Source organism: Perissodus microlepis, chromosome 18 (assembly GCF_051167445.1).
Source record: "Perissodus microlepis isolate ML-2025 ecotype Zambia chromosome 18, ASM5116744v1, whole genome shotgun sequence".
NCBI classification, from domain to species: Eukaryota; Metazoa; Chordata; class Actinopteri; order Cichliformes; family Cichlidae; genus Perissodus; species Perissodus microlepis.
In genome coordinates, this window is record NC_140478.1 from 20,437,680 (window position 1) to 20,456,709 (window position 19,030).

The window sequence follows — 19,030 nt, forward strand, 5'->3', positions numbered from 1 at the left end:
ACTTATGTATGTGCTCCTTAATAGGCTTTCATTTCTCAGCATCACAGCTGGGTAGAGGGTTACTTTCCTAAATCTGGTGACACTGATCGCTTCCGTGCCGTGCCCATGCCATCATATTTCTTCTAATCTGTCATTCAGTGTGCGTGACTACAGGAAACTTTGAGTCATTCGTGAGTGATTGACTGGCTGCAGCAATGCACATTGCAGGTGATATTTAATCCAGCCTTGTATTGTGCGAGTGACAGATCAGAATTGCAGCGTAGATTTAATCAGCTCACATTTCTCTGCAGGTAGCCTCATTCTTTCCACTTGAACATCAGATTCAGACACTTTGAAAAACAAGAATTCCTTTTGAAATTGTCCATAGGCCAAACAGAAGAGTGCAGGATAGGACACGCTGAGAGGCTTAAATGTTAACTAGGCCACTCAGCTTTCCTTGATGTCTCCATACGATCTTTTTATTCAGTCCCTGAATTATTTTTATCATTATATCGATATAATTACTATATCATGTCTGCTGGCAAATAAATCACACCTCCCTCCCTCCTGGGTGCAAACATTAATAATGATGGTAATAATAAAATAATAATTTTTAGTGTGATTTGACTTTTGTCATGAGCTCCCACTGCACTCCTTCCCACAGGCCTAGGGCCTTTCTGTGTGCCATATGAAATGAATGTCAGATTAATTTCTCGCCTCATTAGTTTATATGGGGTGGATTCCGGTCTCAGTTTGTCCTGTCTTCAGTGTCCTGGCAAAAAAATAAAAATAAAAAAGCAGCTAGTGGCCTCTTTCCTCAACGAAATGCTGCCATCTGGTGGCTCGTTATGCTTCAGGCAGGTTTTTGGTGCCGTTAGCGCTAAAAATGTCGATCAGGTCTTCTGTTCTGGGTCCTCAAGATTGAGGGCACATAGTGGGATAAGTGCAGGACCAACATTTAAAGATAAACGATCATGCAATTGATCAGCATCTGTCCTGATACACTGTATTTGATGGTTATTCGTGGCACGGTACTATTTAGCAGTTTGTCTAGCGCATAAAGGCAGTTACCTACTTTATCAGAGCGAAAATGCAAGCCACACAGTTTAAAATCTGGCTTTGCGGCCTTTGTTTTTCGGTATTTAAGATCAAAACATGCGGCTACGTGTGCGCTTCAAACTGCACAGAGCCGTCGCCTTTGCAATGTAAACGTCAGATGTGCAGGCAGTGCTGAGAAATTGCGTTTTTATCTCGTATGCACTCTGTAGGGCAGCTCTTATGATGCTGCCAAGCAGCGCTGCGCTGTGTGAGAAATCAAAGCGCAGGCGTCGAGTCGGGAGGGAGCCTATCTTGCGCAGGCTGGATACTGTACATGGCCATTGATGCTGCTGGATAGATGTAGCCCCCGATGTAAATAAGAATGGCGAGGGCAGCGGGTCTGACACGCCGAGTTATCTCTGCTTGACATCGGAACATCACACCATCGGGATTATATTTAAGAAGAAAGAAAGAAAAACGCGGGGTCCGTTTTTTTCATCTGAATCTGTCTTGACAGCTCGCCCGATGGTTTTCATTTGACACAAAGCAGACGGGCGGCTTCTTCTAATAAACACTTGGGAAAAACGGGTCATTATGACCTTAGTATCCTCCAGTAAAAGAAAACCATCGGATTGTTTTTACGCGGCAGCATTCTGCTTGCATCTTTTGCTTTGGATTTCGTGTGCCGTGTCCGGAGAGGGGGATCATCAGTTCAGCGTTGAGGTAAGATAAATGGCCTCCTACCCCCCTACCACCACCACCTCCCCCCGACTCTGAGAATCATAAATGACCGTGCTCTCTCCTCCACATCGTCTGCCTCAGCGTGGAAAAAACAAAAACAAAAAAAACAGAACATGTATGTTGAGTTACCCACGCTAACCGTGGGCACATGCGATAAAGCATAACATGGAGACATTCCAAGCCTGTCAGGACAGCTCACGCACTGGAAAAAAATATCCCTCATTTGTTGGGTGCAATGAAACAGAAGGATGCTCATTTCAGGTTATTACATTGCGGTTCATGAAGTGAGGTGATCCAGCCCACTGATCCAAAATGTGCACATATGAATGCACTGAGATCCGTCTATTTAAAGTACAATGAACCCAAAATGCCTCAGCGCTTCTGTTGTATTGCTAGAGAAGCTACTTTTTTGACAGGTCATCATGAAGTGAGATGTGCTCTGGCAGCATCACAGTGTTGGAGGAGATAAAACATCTACAGACACAAGTTGCATAATAGGATTTGCTTCTTTTTTCTACCTTATTAATTGATGTCATTTCCACCCTCACCACAGGCTCCCCTCCCACCACTCTGAAGAAATTAAATGCTGAAGCTGACAGTAACACACACACACCATTATTCAATTTAATGGCTCAATGAAATCTTGCCTGATATCTCTCTGAAATCTGTGCCTTTGAACAAACACAACTCATACAGGAAACGCATCCACGGGAGAAACCGGGAAAAATAAGAGGGATAAAAAAGGCGTTTAGCAAAGCTGAGTAAGGGATAGAGGGAGAAGGGAGAGGGAGGGATGGGCAGAGGAGACAGTTAGTCAGATTAGCTAGCTGGAACATATCTCATTGGCTGTGTGGTGATAGGGAGGCACCTGGTTGGTGTGTGGACAGCTGTGGATAGTGTGGGTGCCAAGCTCACTTTCAGGACTGAACCTGTCGGTGCCCCTGAATGATTCTTAGCTTCATCTCTGTTGTTTGCATCAAATCACACTCTGGCTTTTTAGGGCAGTAGGAGGCAGGGCCACAGTCCTGCTCATGAACACTGACCGAGAGCCGCAAGACACGAACACTGACTAAGGTCAGCAGCAGGGATTCAGCTGCTTTTGTTTTAGCAGTGCTGTCCACACAAGCAACCCTTTAAACCCTAAAAAAATGTGCTTGATAGACAATTTAACTAAATAACTGACTATAGATTATTGTATATGTGTGTGTTTCTCAAAATTAGCTTTTGATACTCTCAGGCATACTGTGATGTTAAATATAACACTGCTGCAGCTCATTCTGTTGTTTTATTAATATTCAGTAGTACTGTAGCCAAAGGTTAGTCACTGTCTCTTGTGAGATTCACAATGAATGATGCACCTTCATATTATTATTATACTCCCACTTTTAATGTATTGTATACATTACAAGAGTTTGGTGGATATGTGTGTTGTGTGGTGAATCATATGCCTTTTGTAATATTCCCAAACTTGCAAAATGTGCAACACTGTAGTGTAATCTTTCCTGTTTCCCTCTCTCAGATCTGAGCTTTGGTCTTAAACCAAGACAAAATATGATGGTTCAAATCTTTCTCCTTCTTCACCCCTTGCAGGGATGGCTACAGAGGTATGGCTACCTTCCCCACACAGAACCAGGCATGTCTGTCCTGCGATCGGCCCAAACCATGCACTCAGCTATTGCTGCCATGCAGCGTGTCTACGGGCTCAATGTCACAGGGACACTGGATGAGAAAACCAAGGAGTGAGTGTATACATGTGTGGTGGACATACTTGCGCAAACACAAACAGCTGAGCAGCACATGCACTTCCACTAGGCCATTAATGTCATGTTAATGCATTATGCTCCACTCGTTCATTTAAAATGCAGGATGGGCTATCAGTATTGCAAAGAATTAGTAAAGAGACAGAGATGTTTGTTTCACCTCGCGTCACCTCGCCTCACACAACCTCAGGTGAAGGTTTTAACACTTCTCCCTCTTCTCATTTTGCATGATGATGCAGTGATATCACCCTGAGGTGAGAATTAAAGTTTTGCCTATGTATTGTGTTTGTTTTGTAGTTGTGACGTGGGTATGAATGAGAAACATGAAGGGCTGTAGTTTGGAGTAGTTTAGCGCTGTTCTGCATTCCTTATTTTGGTTCTGTGATTCTCTGGCACCTGTCAGGAAGAGAACTGCTGAGTTCACTTCAATGCTTCGTGTTGTCTTGTGACGCAAAACTGAGATCCAAAGTTTTTTAGTCAGCAAACTTAAGTCACCCTCTCTTCTCTTCTCTTCTCTTCTCTTCTCTTCTCTTCTCTTCTCTTCTCTTCTCTTCTCTTCTCTTCTCTTCTCTTCTCTTCTCTTCTCTTCTCTTCTCTTCTCTCATCACTTTTTAAGCTGGATGCAAAAGCCACGCTGCGGTGTTCCGGACAAATTCAGAAGCACGTCAAGGTCACGGAGGCGGAGATACGCTCTGACGGGACAGAAGTGGCAGCGAACACACATAACCTACAGGTGACAGACGGCTGAGGCCTGTTGTCATAGGGAGGTTACGGATTCAGATCTGCTAGTGTTAATTTCCTCAGCTCTCCTCTGTCTCTCATCTCCTCCTCTTTAACCACCTGGGATCACATGCTCCGTGTTGTCATAGAGACCGAGCAAGTACGTCACGCGTGTGTGGGGGGCTCGCGCACAAAAATACAGTGATAATCACACATCCAGAAACACATAAATTAACACATAAATGTGCCCATGTGTGCTGCGAGTATGTTTGCTCCACAGTTATAAATAACTTGGTGGCGAAACGAAAAAAACAAAAAAACAAAACAAGATCAGGCTGTTTTGTTTTGCTTTTTTTTCCTCCTGTTTTTTGTTTTGCTCGATCATTTTCATAAAACAAAACGAGCCGTTTTAGCAGAGCTGCATGAAAATCGGGGGCTTTTCTCTCCCCAATATTAAATTGTTTGAAAATTCACAGTGTAAATTATCCATAATCTCAGCAGAAATATTTAAACACTCATCTTATCAGGCCCGATTAAGCCCACGCTTTTAATAGGTTCTGAGAAGAACCGATAAACGGGTCTCTGGCACAACTGCAAATTGACAGGTTTCTGCAGTAATAGACGATAACACTGTCAATTTATTCAAATCCTCCCTTCTTGCCTGAATTTGAATTGATGAGCCACCTCTCCTAATGGAATGTCAATCAGTGCTGAGCCAGTGCTGCCGCTGCTGACTGCACTTTATTCGTGAAAATGAACGGGGAGCGAGGAGAAGATTTCCCATTCCTCTCTGCCTGCCAGACACTGATAACGACTGCTGTGTTAAAAGTTCAGTAAAAAGCTGCCGGGCTTGAAATAGTTGTCAAGTGCAACTTTTTTTAAGGATCTGCTTCTCATTCTGAAAAGCGTGTTTGGGGGGGAGGGTGATCAGACAAATTAACAGGACAATGAAGCAGGATGTGTTTTATTTTCCTCCCTGAAGTTTGGAATTATATGTGATTTGTGTCTTTAAGTAAACTCGGACTTTGCAGAGTATCTTTAGAGCGAGTGCCTCCACCTTCTCTTCAGCAACCTTTTCACTTGGTATGCTTGTTCGGCTTCCCGCAGCATAAAAAATGTTACCCCGAAGGTGGGCGCCCGGGAGACTCACGATGCCATCCGGCGGGCGTTTGACGTGTGGCAGGGTGTGACTCCCCTACGCTTCGAGGCCGTTCCGTACAGCGCCCTGGAGACTGGCAGGCGTGACGTGGACATCACTATCATCTTCGCTTCTGGTTTTCACGGTGACAGCTCACCCTTCGATGGGGAGGGAGGATTCCTCGCCCACGCCTATTTTCCGGGCCCAGGCATAGGAGGAGATACACACTTTGACTCCGATGAGCCTTGGACGCTTGGGAACCCCAACCATGATGGTGAGTGAAAGGGAAAGCTGGCGTGAGGGATGAGACAAGGTGACTAAGACCGGCAACAATGGAGCAAGCAAAGCACAAGAAAGGAGAAGCTACAGCAAGGATGGGGAGGGAGGTGGGCAGGGGGGATTTTAAGATAATAAAAAAAAGAAGGGTTTTAAATGCTGAATGTTGGCAGGAAGGTAAATAAACAAAAACTGCATGGAAGATGTGAGGAAAGCACAGAGAAATAAAAAAAAGAGATAAATGAGGACTGACTGAAGGAAAACCATCTAAGTACAGATGGCTCGGCAGGAGGGCAATATGACAGAGATGGTATCACAGGGCATGAGTGTGAGGGATGCTTAACCAAAAAACTAAGAATGTAGAGATGTCTTTGATCCGCCCGTGCTCTGTAAAGACGCATCACCCCATCTGTCAGGATTTTGATGTTTTTTTGTGGTGTAATAAGCTCTTCACACGAGAGGATAGAAGGCCCTACTATTTTAAGACAGTGGTTGCTGGCTTATTCAGTTTTATTGAATTTGATGTAGCCCACTGGTATTTGTACCATTATATAATTTAATATTAATGATATTAGGCTACTTTGCTAATATCCATATGCTAAGTGCTTGCATTCTCCCATCCCATCCGGTTTATCGGGGTTGAGGGGAGGCGGGGGAGGGTGGGGGGGTTACAGTTCACTTTATGTTTGTTCTGGTAACCTGTTTGCCACCCATCAGCTCCTCTCCCTCTCTCCCCTTTCTTCTCATGCCCTAATGGTAACTGTCTCAGGCTTCCAAGTTGAATTCATGTTCACCCCTGTGCAGCATCCCATGGTTATCCATTTGGAGTGTTGGGGCTGATTTTGAAAAGCACCCGTCTCAGCTTATGTGTCTGGAAAGCTTTGCAACCTTTAATGGGCTTTCACAGCGGTGTAATTGTAAATGTTGCATGTTGACATGTGCGCTAATGGTAGCTCGGGCTTGTCTCCTGGGAGTCCTTATGGGACAATTTGGGTTAGGTGGAAGAGGCTGGTGGTGTTAGATAAATGGTGGTGGGGGTGGGTAACCTTTTAGCTGCTGGCTGACGGTCAGTCGCTGGTCTGTGCAGCGCTCCTGGCAGAGGGGGATATCATGTTGTAAAGGGCAACAATCTCCTGGGGACAGCTTCAGTCACAAGCTGTACTTAAATGGTGTACTTCTCTCTAAATCAGGTTGACACTATGAGCTGAACACTGGCCATATGTACCAACTGTGACATTTTTATTTTTTCATTTGTGGGTGTGTGTGTGCGCGCGCTTGCATGCAATGTGACGTAGACTCACAATGTTTGTTTGTGCCAACATTCATATGGGTTCAGGTGCATTAAATGAGCGCTTCTTGCCCGATGCCCTGGGCAGCAATGTGAGTGTGTCCCTCCCCGCTCTCTGATGCTCTCATGTGGCTTATCTTCCTTTAAGTACTAAAAGAGAAAAAGTGGACCTGTTTCATATTTTACCTCCAGTTCGCTTTCCTTGTAACTTTCGCTGCTGATAAATTAACTATTATGCACTGAATGGTTAGTCTGTAAAAAAAAAAGAAAAAGAAAGAAAAGAAAAGAAAAACTGTGAAAGCTGCACCTGGGGAATGCAAAGCCTTGAAAATACTTTGTGATTTTTAATCAACAGTAATCCAAAAGTAGCAGGATTTTAAATAACAAAACAATAAAAAGAATCAAATTTTCACATTTAAAATCCTGTGAGTAGTACGTGTTTGGCATTTTGGGCTCGATAAATGGTTAAACAATTATTGGATTTGTCTGCACAGAGCAGGTTACATATTGATGCTAGGTAATCATAAAAACTTTTTTTCACACAGTATTTTTTTCTTTTTTGTGAATCTAGTTTTGCAGGGTGTCTCTGTACGTTTCACTTGTTAAGCCTTTGCACTGGTGATAGCTGTGGATGGAGACCTGTGTTTACAGGTTCACCTGGACTCAAGAGCAAACAGATTTTAATTGAAAAGGTCGAGAATCAGGGTCATCATACCATTATGAGTGTTAATACTGTTAATATTTGCCTGTTCTGTTTTATCATAATGTGTAATCTCTCTTTATTTTTTATGTTTTTGAACTTTTGGATTCTAACTCATGCCATCCTCTTCCTCTCTCCAGGTAACGACCTATTCTTGGTTGCGGTTCATGAGCTGGGCCACGCCCTCGGTCTGGAGCATTCCAATGACCCCACTGCTATCATGGCTCCTTTCTATCAGTACATGGACACTGAGGACTTCAAACTACCTCATGATGACCTACAGGGCATCCAGAAAATCTACGGTAACTTTCCCAAGTGAATTTCTCTTCAGAGCACGAGCTGAAAATCTGAAAGAGCACGTAATCAAGACTCTTACGTCTTGTTTTGTTCCAACACTTCACTGAAGCTGTATAGCAAAACAACATAAATAGACAAGCGCTGAAGCTTAGTCACTTGCTTATTCAAATGCTGCTGCGTCAGTCATATTGGGTTCGATGCCAGTAAGCAGCATTTGTCAGCTGTTAAAGAGGGCAGCCAATCTATGCTTTCAAAACAACGTGAGTCCACTAATGCTCAGCCAAAAAAAGGATACAGTTTCTGTGCCAAAATAAAAGGCGCAATGGCCAAAAAGCTGTAAACTCACTGGACACCGACTTAAATCTTTCAGAAGTTTTGAAAAAGATGAATATAAAGGAATGCAGATAAAATACGTTCTATTTTTGTTTTTTTAGGTCCACCGGATAGAGCCCCACAGCCCACCCGGCCTCCACCCACAGTCCCACCTCCTCGCTTTCACCCTCCTTCCGACCCACGTAAACATGATCGCCATGCCAGACCCCATCGGCCTCCACTGAGTGCCAAACCCTCCAGCCCAAACTCCAAACCTAACATCTGTGATGGAGGCTTCAACACTCTGGCCATTCTCCGAAATGAGCTCTTTGTGTTCAAGGTAAAATAGGTCATCACATCAGAGCATTCTGGGATTTCAACAGTGGTGATAAAGAGCAGTGATGATTTGACCTTGTCCGTTTTTACAGGACCAGTGGTTCTGGAGGGTACGAGACAATTCGGTAGTTCCTGGCTACCCCATGCAGATAAGCTACTTCTGGAATGGCTTACCTCCCAAAATTGATGCCGTGTACGAAAACAGTGAAGGGAAATTTGTTTTTTTCAAAGGTAATAACAGCAACCGCTCTTTATATGTGTGTGTGTGTGTGTGTGTGTGTGAGTGTAGTTCAACTACTGGTAGTTAACACCCCCTTTACGTTAACTGGTCCTAAATAATCTGTTGATGGCATTAGGGCACCAAACAGTCTAATGACTGCAGGACCAAAAAATAATGTAGGTTTCTAAACATGAATGTAAATATGATGGTGTATTTCAGTCAAGGTAGGTAAAGAAAAAACTAAACCATAAAGAGCAGGGGGGCAATGTGTGATACTGCACAAACAACCTCTAATAAATTTCTCGCAATTTTACCATTTTAGAACAAGACATCAAATATTCTCTGACATGATTAGGTCATTAATTTCAATAAAAAGAAGAATTAAGAAAATGTAAGAAAATCAGAATCAGCCTCTGCACTCATCGCTACCGATGGCTGTTCATTATAGCTTCAGTGGTGGACCTAATCATATTATACTTTGCAATCAAAAGGGCCAGAATTACCACAGTTTGATGCATTAGCGTGAACTGAGCTTATTTAGAGGAAAGCAAATTAGACGAAGTGACAGCTTTTGTGCGCGTGTGCCATTTCCTGTTTATTGGAGGCACCAGAGGTGTGATTGATTGGTTGATCCACACATGCCAAAATTGAAGCTATTGCTCCAATATGACAATAAATGTAAAAACAATGCTACGTTTAAAATTACATATGCTTTTGGGGCAAGGAAATGCATTCATATTTGCCAGGCTTTACTAAAAAAACATTTTAGTGTAAAAGACACAAATTTATACAACAAATCTTCTTTATCCTTAACTACAATATATGTAGCGAACAGTTTGCCACTAAAAGTTAAACTAAAGAAATGTTCCTACCAATAAAAAAATGGACAAAATGTGCTTTTATTAAGTATCCTGGGTACATACCGGCTACATATGTGTATCTAATAATGTCTGTGATTTTGACTATGGGAATATAGCATGGGATAAACAAACACGCCAGTATTTTTTAGTCATTTATGAGTTCTTAGGCATCCCAGAGCACACCTGGGTGAGAGTTAATCCATGGGTGTGCTCCCATACAGAATGAGAAATTCAGAGACACTAGTAAAGCTGCTGCTGTTTGCCTCTTTCTCACACACACATGCACAAAAGTCCAAATATGCTAATAGTCTCTAACAGCCTACCTCTTTCCACATTTTAAAAATACAACCCAACTATTTTTTTTTCATGTTTTTAGGCTTTTAAATGTTAACATCTATCTTCCTTCTGTGTTTGTAGCCAAGCTGTTTACCTCCAATTTTTTATTAGCAGCGAGCCACAGACCAAATTAGGCAGGATAAGCAATCCCACCACAATTTCTGCAGAAATTCCATATTCTGGTTAATTAAAACAATATTTTATTGCATACCATCACTTCAAGAACACTGGAAAGGGCATTTTGTGTTGTGTTGGTATGTATATGTGTGTGTAAAGACCTGATATTCAAAGCGCAGAGAAAACGTTTATTAGTCCAAAGATTAATCCAAGATGAAGGCCAGTGAGTCCAAACCACAACGAAACGCATAGAGAAACAGACATGCAGGTGACAGGCAACACAACAGAGCACAAATTAAAACACACAACTATTTATACTAAGACCACACTGAGGGTTAACATGGTAAAACTAATAGCACTACATGAGTGACAACAGACTATCAAAATAAAACAGGAAGTTACTCAAGAAACCGCAACAAGACTTAAGCTTTACACAGAAGGACACAAAGGAGAGAACGAGAGATTGTAGAAAATAAAGCATAAGCAGAATACTAATGGGAGCAAACAGGAACTGAAACAAAGCATTAAGGCACAAAATACAAAGGAATGTGAAAATCAGGGGAGCAGGGCAAGCTTTACAGTACATATCTTTTTTTTTTTTTTACTGTAACAGGCGACAGTGAGGTTGTTTTGCTTTCTGTCTGGTAGGAGAACGAGTGCAGGTCCAGTGGAGCCGTCCGTCCACCAGGCAGATTAACATGACATCTGTCACTCTGTGGGATCAGGGTGCCTCATGCTTTATTTATTCACTCATAGGGACTTAACTGTGTGTGTGTGTGTTTGTGTGTATTGGTGGGTTTGTGCATGTGAGCGTCGAGCTACTTACTGCACAGCAACCCTTCTTTGCTCCGCCTGAGGCATTTATGATCAAACTGAATTAAATGCAACAATAGTTTCAATAAAGCTCAACACAACAAGTCTCAGTAGAGTTGTCTTCAGAGAATCAGCTTGCTGTTTATTGTATTGTACTGTAGATAACACTGCATAGATTTTTCTGCTGAACACATATTCTTAAAACAAGGTGACATCTTCCGACCCTTGAAATTACATGAGCAGGGGAAAAAAGCCTCAATGAAAAGAAAGACAAACAACAACACAAAAGAGTTGAATGAGCTGAAAGCCCGTGGTGCTTTTTTTGAACTCATATTTAGTTATTTTCTTTGTCCCAGTGCAATCTAACTTTGCCCGTGTATTTTAGGAAACCGTTTCTGGGTCTTCAAGGACACAACTCTCCAGCCTTCGTACCCTCAGGATATCTCGCTGTTCGGGAGTAGCATGCCCACACAGAGTATCGAGACAGCTGTCTGGTGGGAGGATGTCGCCAAAACCTACTTCTTCAAAGGAGACAGGTCTGTGCAGATTATTAGTCGTGTAAAGATTTGGACAGAACTGAAACTGCTCAGAATAAAAACACCATCACCATGGGCACATTTGAAGGATAGAATGTTTTTTAACATATTCTATTATAGATAGAATATGATTATTAGATTATAGATCTATTATACACTCATATATTGATTACATCACATCCACAGTGTGCCTTTTGTCCTGTCTCCCTTCCCTCACCCCAAGCCGTTCACAGCAGATGGCTGTCCCTCCCTGAGCCTTGTTCTGCTGGAGGTTTATTCCTGTTAAAGGGAGTTTTTCCTTCCCGCTGTTGCCAAGTCCCTGCTCATAGGGGGTCGTCTGTTTGTTAGAGTTTTCTTTTTCTATTATTGTCGGGTCTTTACCTTACAATATAAAGACTGTTGTTGTGATTCAGCACTATACAAATAAAGTTGAATTCAATTTAAATATGTTTTAACCTTTATGTTACGCAGCAGATCCTAAAGACAAAAGAAAGCTTTTGTGCTTTCCTCTTCCTCCACTGCGATATAAGGGGAAGGTTTTTGGCTATGCTTGGTTTGGACACCTTTTGCAGCATTGATGGCCTGAAGTCTCCTACAAGTGTCCGTCAAGCTTGGCACATCTTCTCTTTTAAAAACATTATCTCTCATCCATCTTGGCAGAACAGTTTAAGCTCGATCAGGATTGTCAATGAGCTCCCATTTTTCTAGTCTCTCCAGAAATGCTGTTTTGGGTCCAGAATTCAAGACGTGAGCTTTTGCCCAAGCTGGACCACTTTGGAAAAGGTGTCCAGTCCCTGTTGCTGAAAAGCCTCCTGACAGCATCATGTTGCCACCGCTGTTTGACTGTGCAGATGGGTTTGTGGAGGTGGTGCTCAGTGGGCGGTTTCCAGCCTAGAATCATGGTGATATACTTCAGTCTTCAGTCTGTAAAATGTTGCTTCTCTGGAGTTGTTAAGGTACCTTTTGGCAAATGCCTGGTGGCCCTCATGAGGAATGGTTTGATTCAAAGTAACCACTTGGTTCTTAGTTAGCAGATTACTGAGTTTGATCTGTTTGGCCAGATCAAGGAACCGCTGGGGATTTGAGATTTTTTTGATTTGGGAACGATGGAGATTACTACCTTCTTTGATCTTAAAAGCTTTGCATCTGGACTGTATGTTATCCTGTGCATGGGTTCATGCAGAGTATAATTGGGTACCTGCAGTTTGAACTGAATTGAATCCAAGGATTCATTCCAACACACCAAATATGAGAATCTGGTGTTTATCTGAGTGTGTTGCAAGTCCTAAAGTTTGAGTTTATGCCAGAGTGACTCACATGTTAAGCTGTCAAGTTAAATCATATCCTAAGAGGTCATAGGACGCTGTGATGGGAGCTGACAAAATGCTTTGTCATGATACTATCATCCCAAACCACAAGTTGCCACATTTTGACAAACAAGACATTTTGTCTTGAGCGTGATTTTATCTCTCTCTCTCCCTGCGTGTATGACAGGGAGGTGTTTGTTCTAATTCAAAGAAATGACAGTTTGCAGCGAGATTTATGTGCGTGAGCACAAGTGTATGAGAAGCACATCAATCACAGCTACTAGTGAAACAGATCTATGTGGCAGATACACACAGAGCATGGATGATTGATTTACCACTTTCTGTGGTCATGTGAAATACTTGAAGTCTGTTGCTGATCGTTAAATAGTCACATGGAAAAAAAAACGACATTTGATTGCGAGTTATAGATATGAGTTTGTGACAGTAAGCAGAAATCCAGTGCAGTGCTCTCGTCATCCCAGGCTATAATGTCTTTGTTTTCATGAAGGTAAATGCTGAACTACAGTTATTGCTTTCTGGGCTTAGTGCGACTTTTAAGCAGATCAACATGAAATGAAGGCCTGTTCTGTATTGAACTGGTTGACCTACTGAGCAGTAGACCTATTTTCAGTGTTGCAGACATGTTGGTGAGTCCTGATTATCTCAAGCTAAACATAGACTTTGTCTCCCAAGTGGTTTTGTTCTATATTGCATAATTTATATGTTACACAAATAAACAGAGCTGTAGCATAAATTCAGGCAGGCCATGATGTCAAGCTCAGCATAATCCTGTCTGTCAGCTGCTTTTGCAACTCACTGTTATCCCAACTTCTCCTTTTAATGCTGTGTCTGATTATTATGTCTTATCCACTGATCCACTGATGGCTGCTTGTATATGTGCATGATCCCTGCTCATGTGTGAAGAGTGTTTCAAAACATCTGTCGCCATCAGTATTAATATCTCCAATTAGCTAAAACGTCAGTGTCATTATTGAGGTCCTGGCCAGCAGTTCTTTACAAATCACTGCCACCCAACGTCTTTGTGAAGTCCCGATTAAGGGAGCTGTCGCGTAAAAGAAAAACTTAGCAACAGTTTTTAAAAAAAATATTTAAGTGTGTTTTGAGCAAAGTAGTCCTAAGTCTTTGTATGATATTAATGCCTGTGATGTTCAAGGCTACAGGGTTGTTAAAATGACAAATACATCTATTGTTTCCATTTTAAGTGACTAAGTGGTGGTAACACAAGTGTGCTAACATTTTTTAATACTTATTATGACTACTGCACTAACTAACAGGTGTCCCTGAACCTCCGTATTGACTCTTTTTTGATATATTTGCCTGTCCTGTTGTAGATACTGGCGGTACAACGAGGATATGAGAACCATGGACCCGGGTTACCCCAAACCCATCACCATCTGGAAGGGCATCCCTGACTCTCCACAAGGGGCTTTTGTGGACAAGGCCAACGGTATGTTTGCATTACTGACTGTAAAATCTGTAAGAAATAATAATGTGATACCAGATGCCTGTAAAAGGTAATAAAAACAAACACAAAAACGACTAGTATATAGTACTATAAAGTAGTGCAACCAGCTGTGAAATACTTTTAGAGCAAGTAATGTGTTTTGAGTGGGCGGCGGGGGCAGCTGAATAAGACATGTTGATTCCAGCTGGAGACCTTTGATGCATCTTGCAATCCATTACTTTGTTTTCCATCTGTCTCTACACTGTTTAACAAATTCAAAATATCCCCAAAAAGTCTTTAAAAGACTGCCTATATCCCTAAATCCCCAGGTTTCACCTACTTTTACAAAGGAAAGGAGTACTGGAAATTCAACAACCAGCTGCTTCGCGTGGAGCCTAACTACCCGAGGTCCATTCTGAGGGACTTCATGGGCTGCGACAGCCTACCCGCCGACCCCGATTGGGACTGGAGCCCCACGGTGGTAGAGGAGCGCCACTATGACAACGGTGATGCAGACGTTGTTATCAAACTAGACAGCGCTGGAGGTACGGAGAAAGCGGTGGCCATTGCTATCCCCTGCGTTCTGGCGCTGTGCATGATGGTCCTCCTCTACACTGTTTTCCAGTTCAGGAGGAAGAGCACGCAGCGCCACATACTGTACTGCAAACGCTCCATGCAGGAGTGGGTCTGAGGGATTGTCGCTGCACTGTATAGAAAGGGTTGTAAAGCTCTGATAAAGGTCTAGTTATTGCTCCAAGCCCTAAGTACAGTAATTGGGAGCGCTGTAAACGGTACAGCAGATGAGGTTTGCCATGTAGGCAGATTTCAGAACTGCTCGAACTCGTGACATGCAAACTGCAAAGAAGTGAAACGATCAGCAGAACTCAAACGAGGACGGTGCTGGAGCCACACCTATGTCTAACTAATATGTATGTATCAGCTTTGACTTTTTCTGTATCTTGGAATGAACTCAATTAAGTGAGACAGAGTTAAGCTTGTGTAAGTGGGACCTTTGTCTATCCCCATCTCTGCACGCCACTTAAAAAGCCCCAAGCACTAACTTCAGTGGACAAATTAGATATAGGCTTCTACTTTGCTTTCATTTCTTAATTAAATTGCCCTGAGCTGTGCTTTCCTTAATTTAGGGTCCCCTGTAAAAGATTATTCATTGTGCTGCGGATTCACACACGAACCAAATATGACCTTTTTCTTCCAAAGAGGATTACTGCTTGATGTGTTGTTTTTGATGGGATATTTTTTCCCCCTGCGTGGATCAAACTTCGTGGACCATACTCTGATTTTCTTTTGCCATGTCTATTCATATCCACCCGTCTGCTCGCTAATCTGTTGGGATAAGACGCAGCCGTTAGAGGTAGGAATTCAAGACTGTTGTGGAGTCTATCTCCAAAACAGGGGCCAAAAAAACCTCTCTGCAATATTCATGAGACTGCCTTAATCACACATTGCTTAAAGTTCCCTTTGCTCTCTTTCTCCTTTTCTCTGGTCCAGAGAGTTGAAGATGCTGAGTGAATTCCTTACTGCCCAGACATTAAAGCAGTATTTGAGGAGGTTTATTGTTCTTGAAATGTGCTAAGCTGTGCCTGGTGGAAAGTAGGCTATCAGCTTTCATTTACTCCATCACCTGAGGGTATGAGAGAGGAGGGCGTTTGTTGTACACTGTAAAAAACAAACAAACAAACAAAAAAGGCACAAATGTGCGGGTAATTTACATTGTGCATTACCTGTTTTCGTTGTTGTTGTTGTTGTTTTTGGTTTTACAGAAGTTTCCATGAACGGTAAGTGGTGAAATCAGAAGGTCATTAAAAAAACAAACCATGAGTAAAATATAAATATGGAAAATTAATTCATTTTAAAACCGTACATTGTACTGCATTTCTACTATTTTTTTTACAGTGTAGGTTTGAGGGAAAAGAGGGGTGGATACCCGCATTATAGATGTACTGTACTATTATTGAACTATTATACTGAACAACCAACAACCTGCATCCTTTTTACCTGACCGGTTTGGACAACAGTACTCCAAACAGCGTTAATCCATATATTTTAAAAAGCTTTACAAATCCATGTTTTTTTGGTACAAGGTTTGTAAGTTTACATAATATTTCATATCGAACAAAATAACTTGATCCACCTGTTTTTTTTTAAGACAACATATTTCTTAATAGAAGCAAATAATCTCTACTTACCACAAGCACAACACGTATCAGTGGCCAGTGCTGTTGCCCAGATTGCTCCATCGTCTCACTACTTTGTGCAACAAGGTTTTGATGCACAGCATTGCTGTAATCAAGAAAATATGTCTAAACATTCAGAAGAATTAAAAAGCAGAAATAAAGACACTAACTTTTTTTGATATTTGAAAAAACTCTTAACCAGGTTTGTCTGTGTTTTTAAAACTCAGGCTGTTTTATGCAATCTAACTCTTGACTAACCACTATACAAACACTATGTTACATTAACAATTTACTAATCCCAGTTTATAGAACTAATAAAAAATGGAATTAACAGGATTATTGGAAAAACAAAAACAGCTAAATTTAATCTAAAATATTTCTCATATACAGTATAATATGTGTCATTTAATATATGCATAGTACATATATAAATCTTATGAATTTAGGAAAACAAAACAACATAAAAAGACAGGCTCTCTCCGACGTGAGATGGAGCCAAACTGAGCAAAAGCTTTTCTGTCACCATATAATGTGTTATAAATGCAATACAGCCTGGATCCTAATTAATATGTCGGTCTGCCATATATGTAACGACGGGGTTGTGCGGCGTAGCATTTCTCAGAGTATGCCAGATGATCCATCTCCATTCATAATGTGATTTCAGTTCTTTTTGCTACTCTTGTACTTGAAATGGTCCTCGGCACCAACTGTACAGGATATCTTACATAACCCTCCGCTGATATTGAGGCAATGCCATTTTATAACATATCAGATAGGGAATTTTAGATTTAAAATGTTCTTATCTTTGAATGATCTACTGAAAGGTACATGTATGGAGCTGTGATTGATGGGTTAAAACCTTTATTATACATAATTTGTAACAGATACAAATTAAATCTTAAATAAGGGCAATGCATGCCGTGTTTAAACTAAGATGTCATTCTTTCATAGCCGTTGCCCGTGGGTCATCCTCGTACCAGTCTTTCCCTCAGTATTTAAATGAAGTGGCTGATCAGACTTGGATTTTTTCTGCATTGGCAGTCATGCTATATGATCCATGTAAAAATGGCTAGCTTCCTTCTCTGTCCTTGCTGTTCTAGTTTTCATGCAACAGTCAACAGTAATGAAAGAAAATGTAAAGACAGGAGCAGCTTTGCTTTCCCGAAGCAGTGCTAAATCGCTGTGCACATCAGTCCCTGTCGATCCATGATCAGGTTGAAGCAAAAGCCTTTGGCTCAGTGTCGTGTATGATGTCTTATCAGTTTGTGTGTTTGTGGTGAGGATCTGGTGGCGCCAGAGCGTGTGAAGTGAGGCAGGTCAGTACTGTATTTATTGCCGTATTTATTCCTGTGTGCTCAGAACCTCAACTCTTGCATTGCATTGTACTGAGGGCAAGAAATTGACAATAAAATGGGTTTGAAATGCAATATTTTTTCTAGTCTCACAGCTACTAAGTAATCCTTGTCCTTCTGTTACTGCCTAAGCAACAAACCATTTCGTTTGGCGTATGGTTTTCCGTCTTTGAGAGGGAGACCAAATGTTTAAAGGTTAAAAACTCTTCAGTGAACTTTGTCATGCATCAAGTGAACGAACCGCTGGAATTTTTTTTAGATATGTGAAAAGCAGAAGGTCACAGCGCGTCAACATGTCCTTGGTTGTCCCCAGACTCCTGAGTGCTTTTTTTAAGGTCTGCCTTGACACATGCTGCTAAGCATTAGGGCTAATTTAGAGTGTCATTAAAGGAAGTGGATGGGGCTGATTAGACAGCAGTCATTACACCAGAGAGGCAAGAGACGAGGAGCATTTTGCAGTCACTGCAGTCTAGATGTGATAGCCAGAGGCAGTACATGCCGTATATACTCCAAGGCACAGTGTATAAGAAGTAAACATTTGGCATAATATGTATATATATATATATATATAAGCCAGACTGTATACTGTTTCCTTCAGGCAGTTCTGTTTTTAATCCATCCATTTCATGGATAAAGAACATGTTGTGTGTTGTAAATAAAACGAGTGCATAATGAACGTGTCCTGTTATCACGCTCTCACACAAACATAACCCGTCTCTCCATCACAGCGACAGCATGCAAAGGCACATTTATATGCAGCATTAAAAGATAATTTATTTAAGAAACTGGGATTCAGTTTTGCACAAGATACATTTAGCATGTCTGAAATGAACAGTGACAAAAGCAATCAAGAAGACTCAATGTTCCAAGCTTTTAGGCCTTGATTTTGAGAAGATTAAAAAAAATCACATTATTAAAGCTATTATTAAATCACTGACGATGGCACATGCAGGATAAGGAAACCTACTCAACATGTAGCCTTTTGTGTGGGACTCTCCACTTTCTTTCAGAGTTACAATAGAAAAGTGCAGAAAATGTTCTGGTTCAAATTTTCTACATGTTAGAATTAAATGTTAAAGAAGGTAGGTGCTTATTTTCTCTGAGTTTCAAGTGTGGAAATACCTTGTTTGTATCCATTTCCTGATTTTAGGAAATGGACTGACCTGAGCTGCTGTACTGGGTTATGGTCTCACCACTGGTAAAGATGAACAAACGCCAGTGTTAGAATAGGTGGACAACAAAGG

The 19,030-nt window shown here is 41.6% G+C and overlaps 1 protein-coding gene across 2 annotated transcripts; it reads left to right on the top strand.

Moving 5' to 3' along the window:
* The first annotated feature begins 1,199 nt into the window (after positions 1–1,199).
* On the top strand, positions 1,200–18,462 carry mmp16b (matrix metallopeptidase 16b (membrane-inserted)). 2 transcript variants are annotated; one of them, XM_084912121.1, is made up of 11 exons: positions 1,201–1,740; positions 3,349–3,497; positions 3,758–3,772; positions 4,135–4,251; positions 5,346–5,650; positions 7,781–7,942; positions 8,372–8,589; positions 8,678–8,816; positions 11,317–11,467; positions 14,127–14,242; positions 14,569–18,462. In XM_084912121.1, exons 1-11 carry the CDS (start codon positions 1,612–1,614, stop codon positions 14,928–14,930), a joined length of 1,863 nt encoding a protein of 620 aa, XP_084768247.1. In that variant the 5' UTR covers positions 1,201–1,611; the 3' UTR covers positions 14,931–18,462. The 2 variants fall into 2 exon arrangements, with proteins under 2 accessions (XP_084768249.1, XP_084768247.1); XM_084912123.1 differs by lacking the exon at positions 3,758–3,772 and having other exon boundaries at positions 1,200–1,740.
* Positions 18,463–19,030: the final 568 nt, after the last annotated feature.

Coding starts and splice junctions, on each gene's coding strand:
- mmp16b (XM_084912121.1), top strand. CDS start 1,612: ATGACCTTAGTATCCTCCAGTAAAAGAAAACCATCGGATTGTTTTTAC. Junction 5,651..7,780: donor TGGGAACCCCAACCATGATG/GTGAGTGAAAGG, acceptor TCCTCTCTCCAG/GTAACGACCTATTCTTGGTT. Junction 11,468..14,126: donor TACTTCTTCAAAGGAGACAG/GTCTGTGCAGAT, acceptor GTCCTGTTGTAG/ATACTGGCGGTACAACGAGG.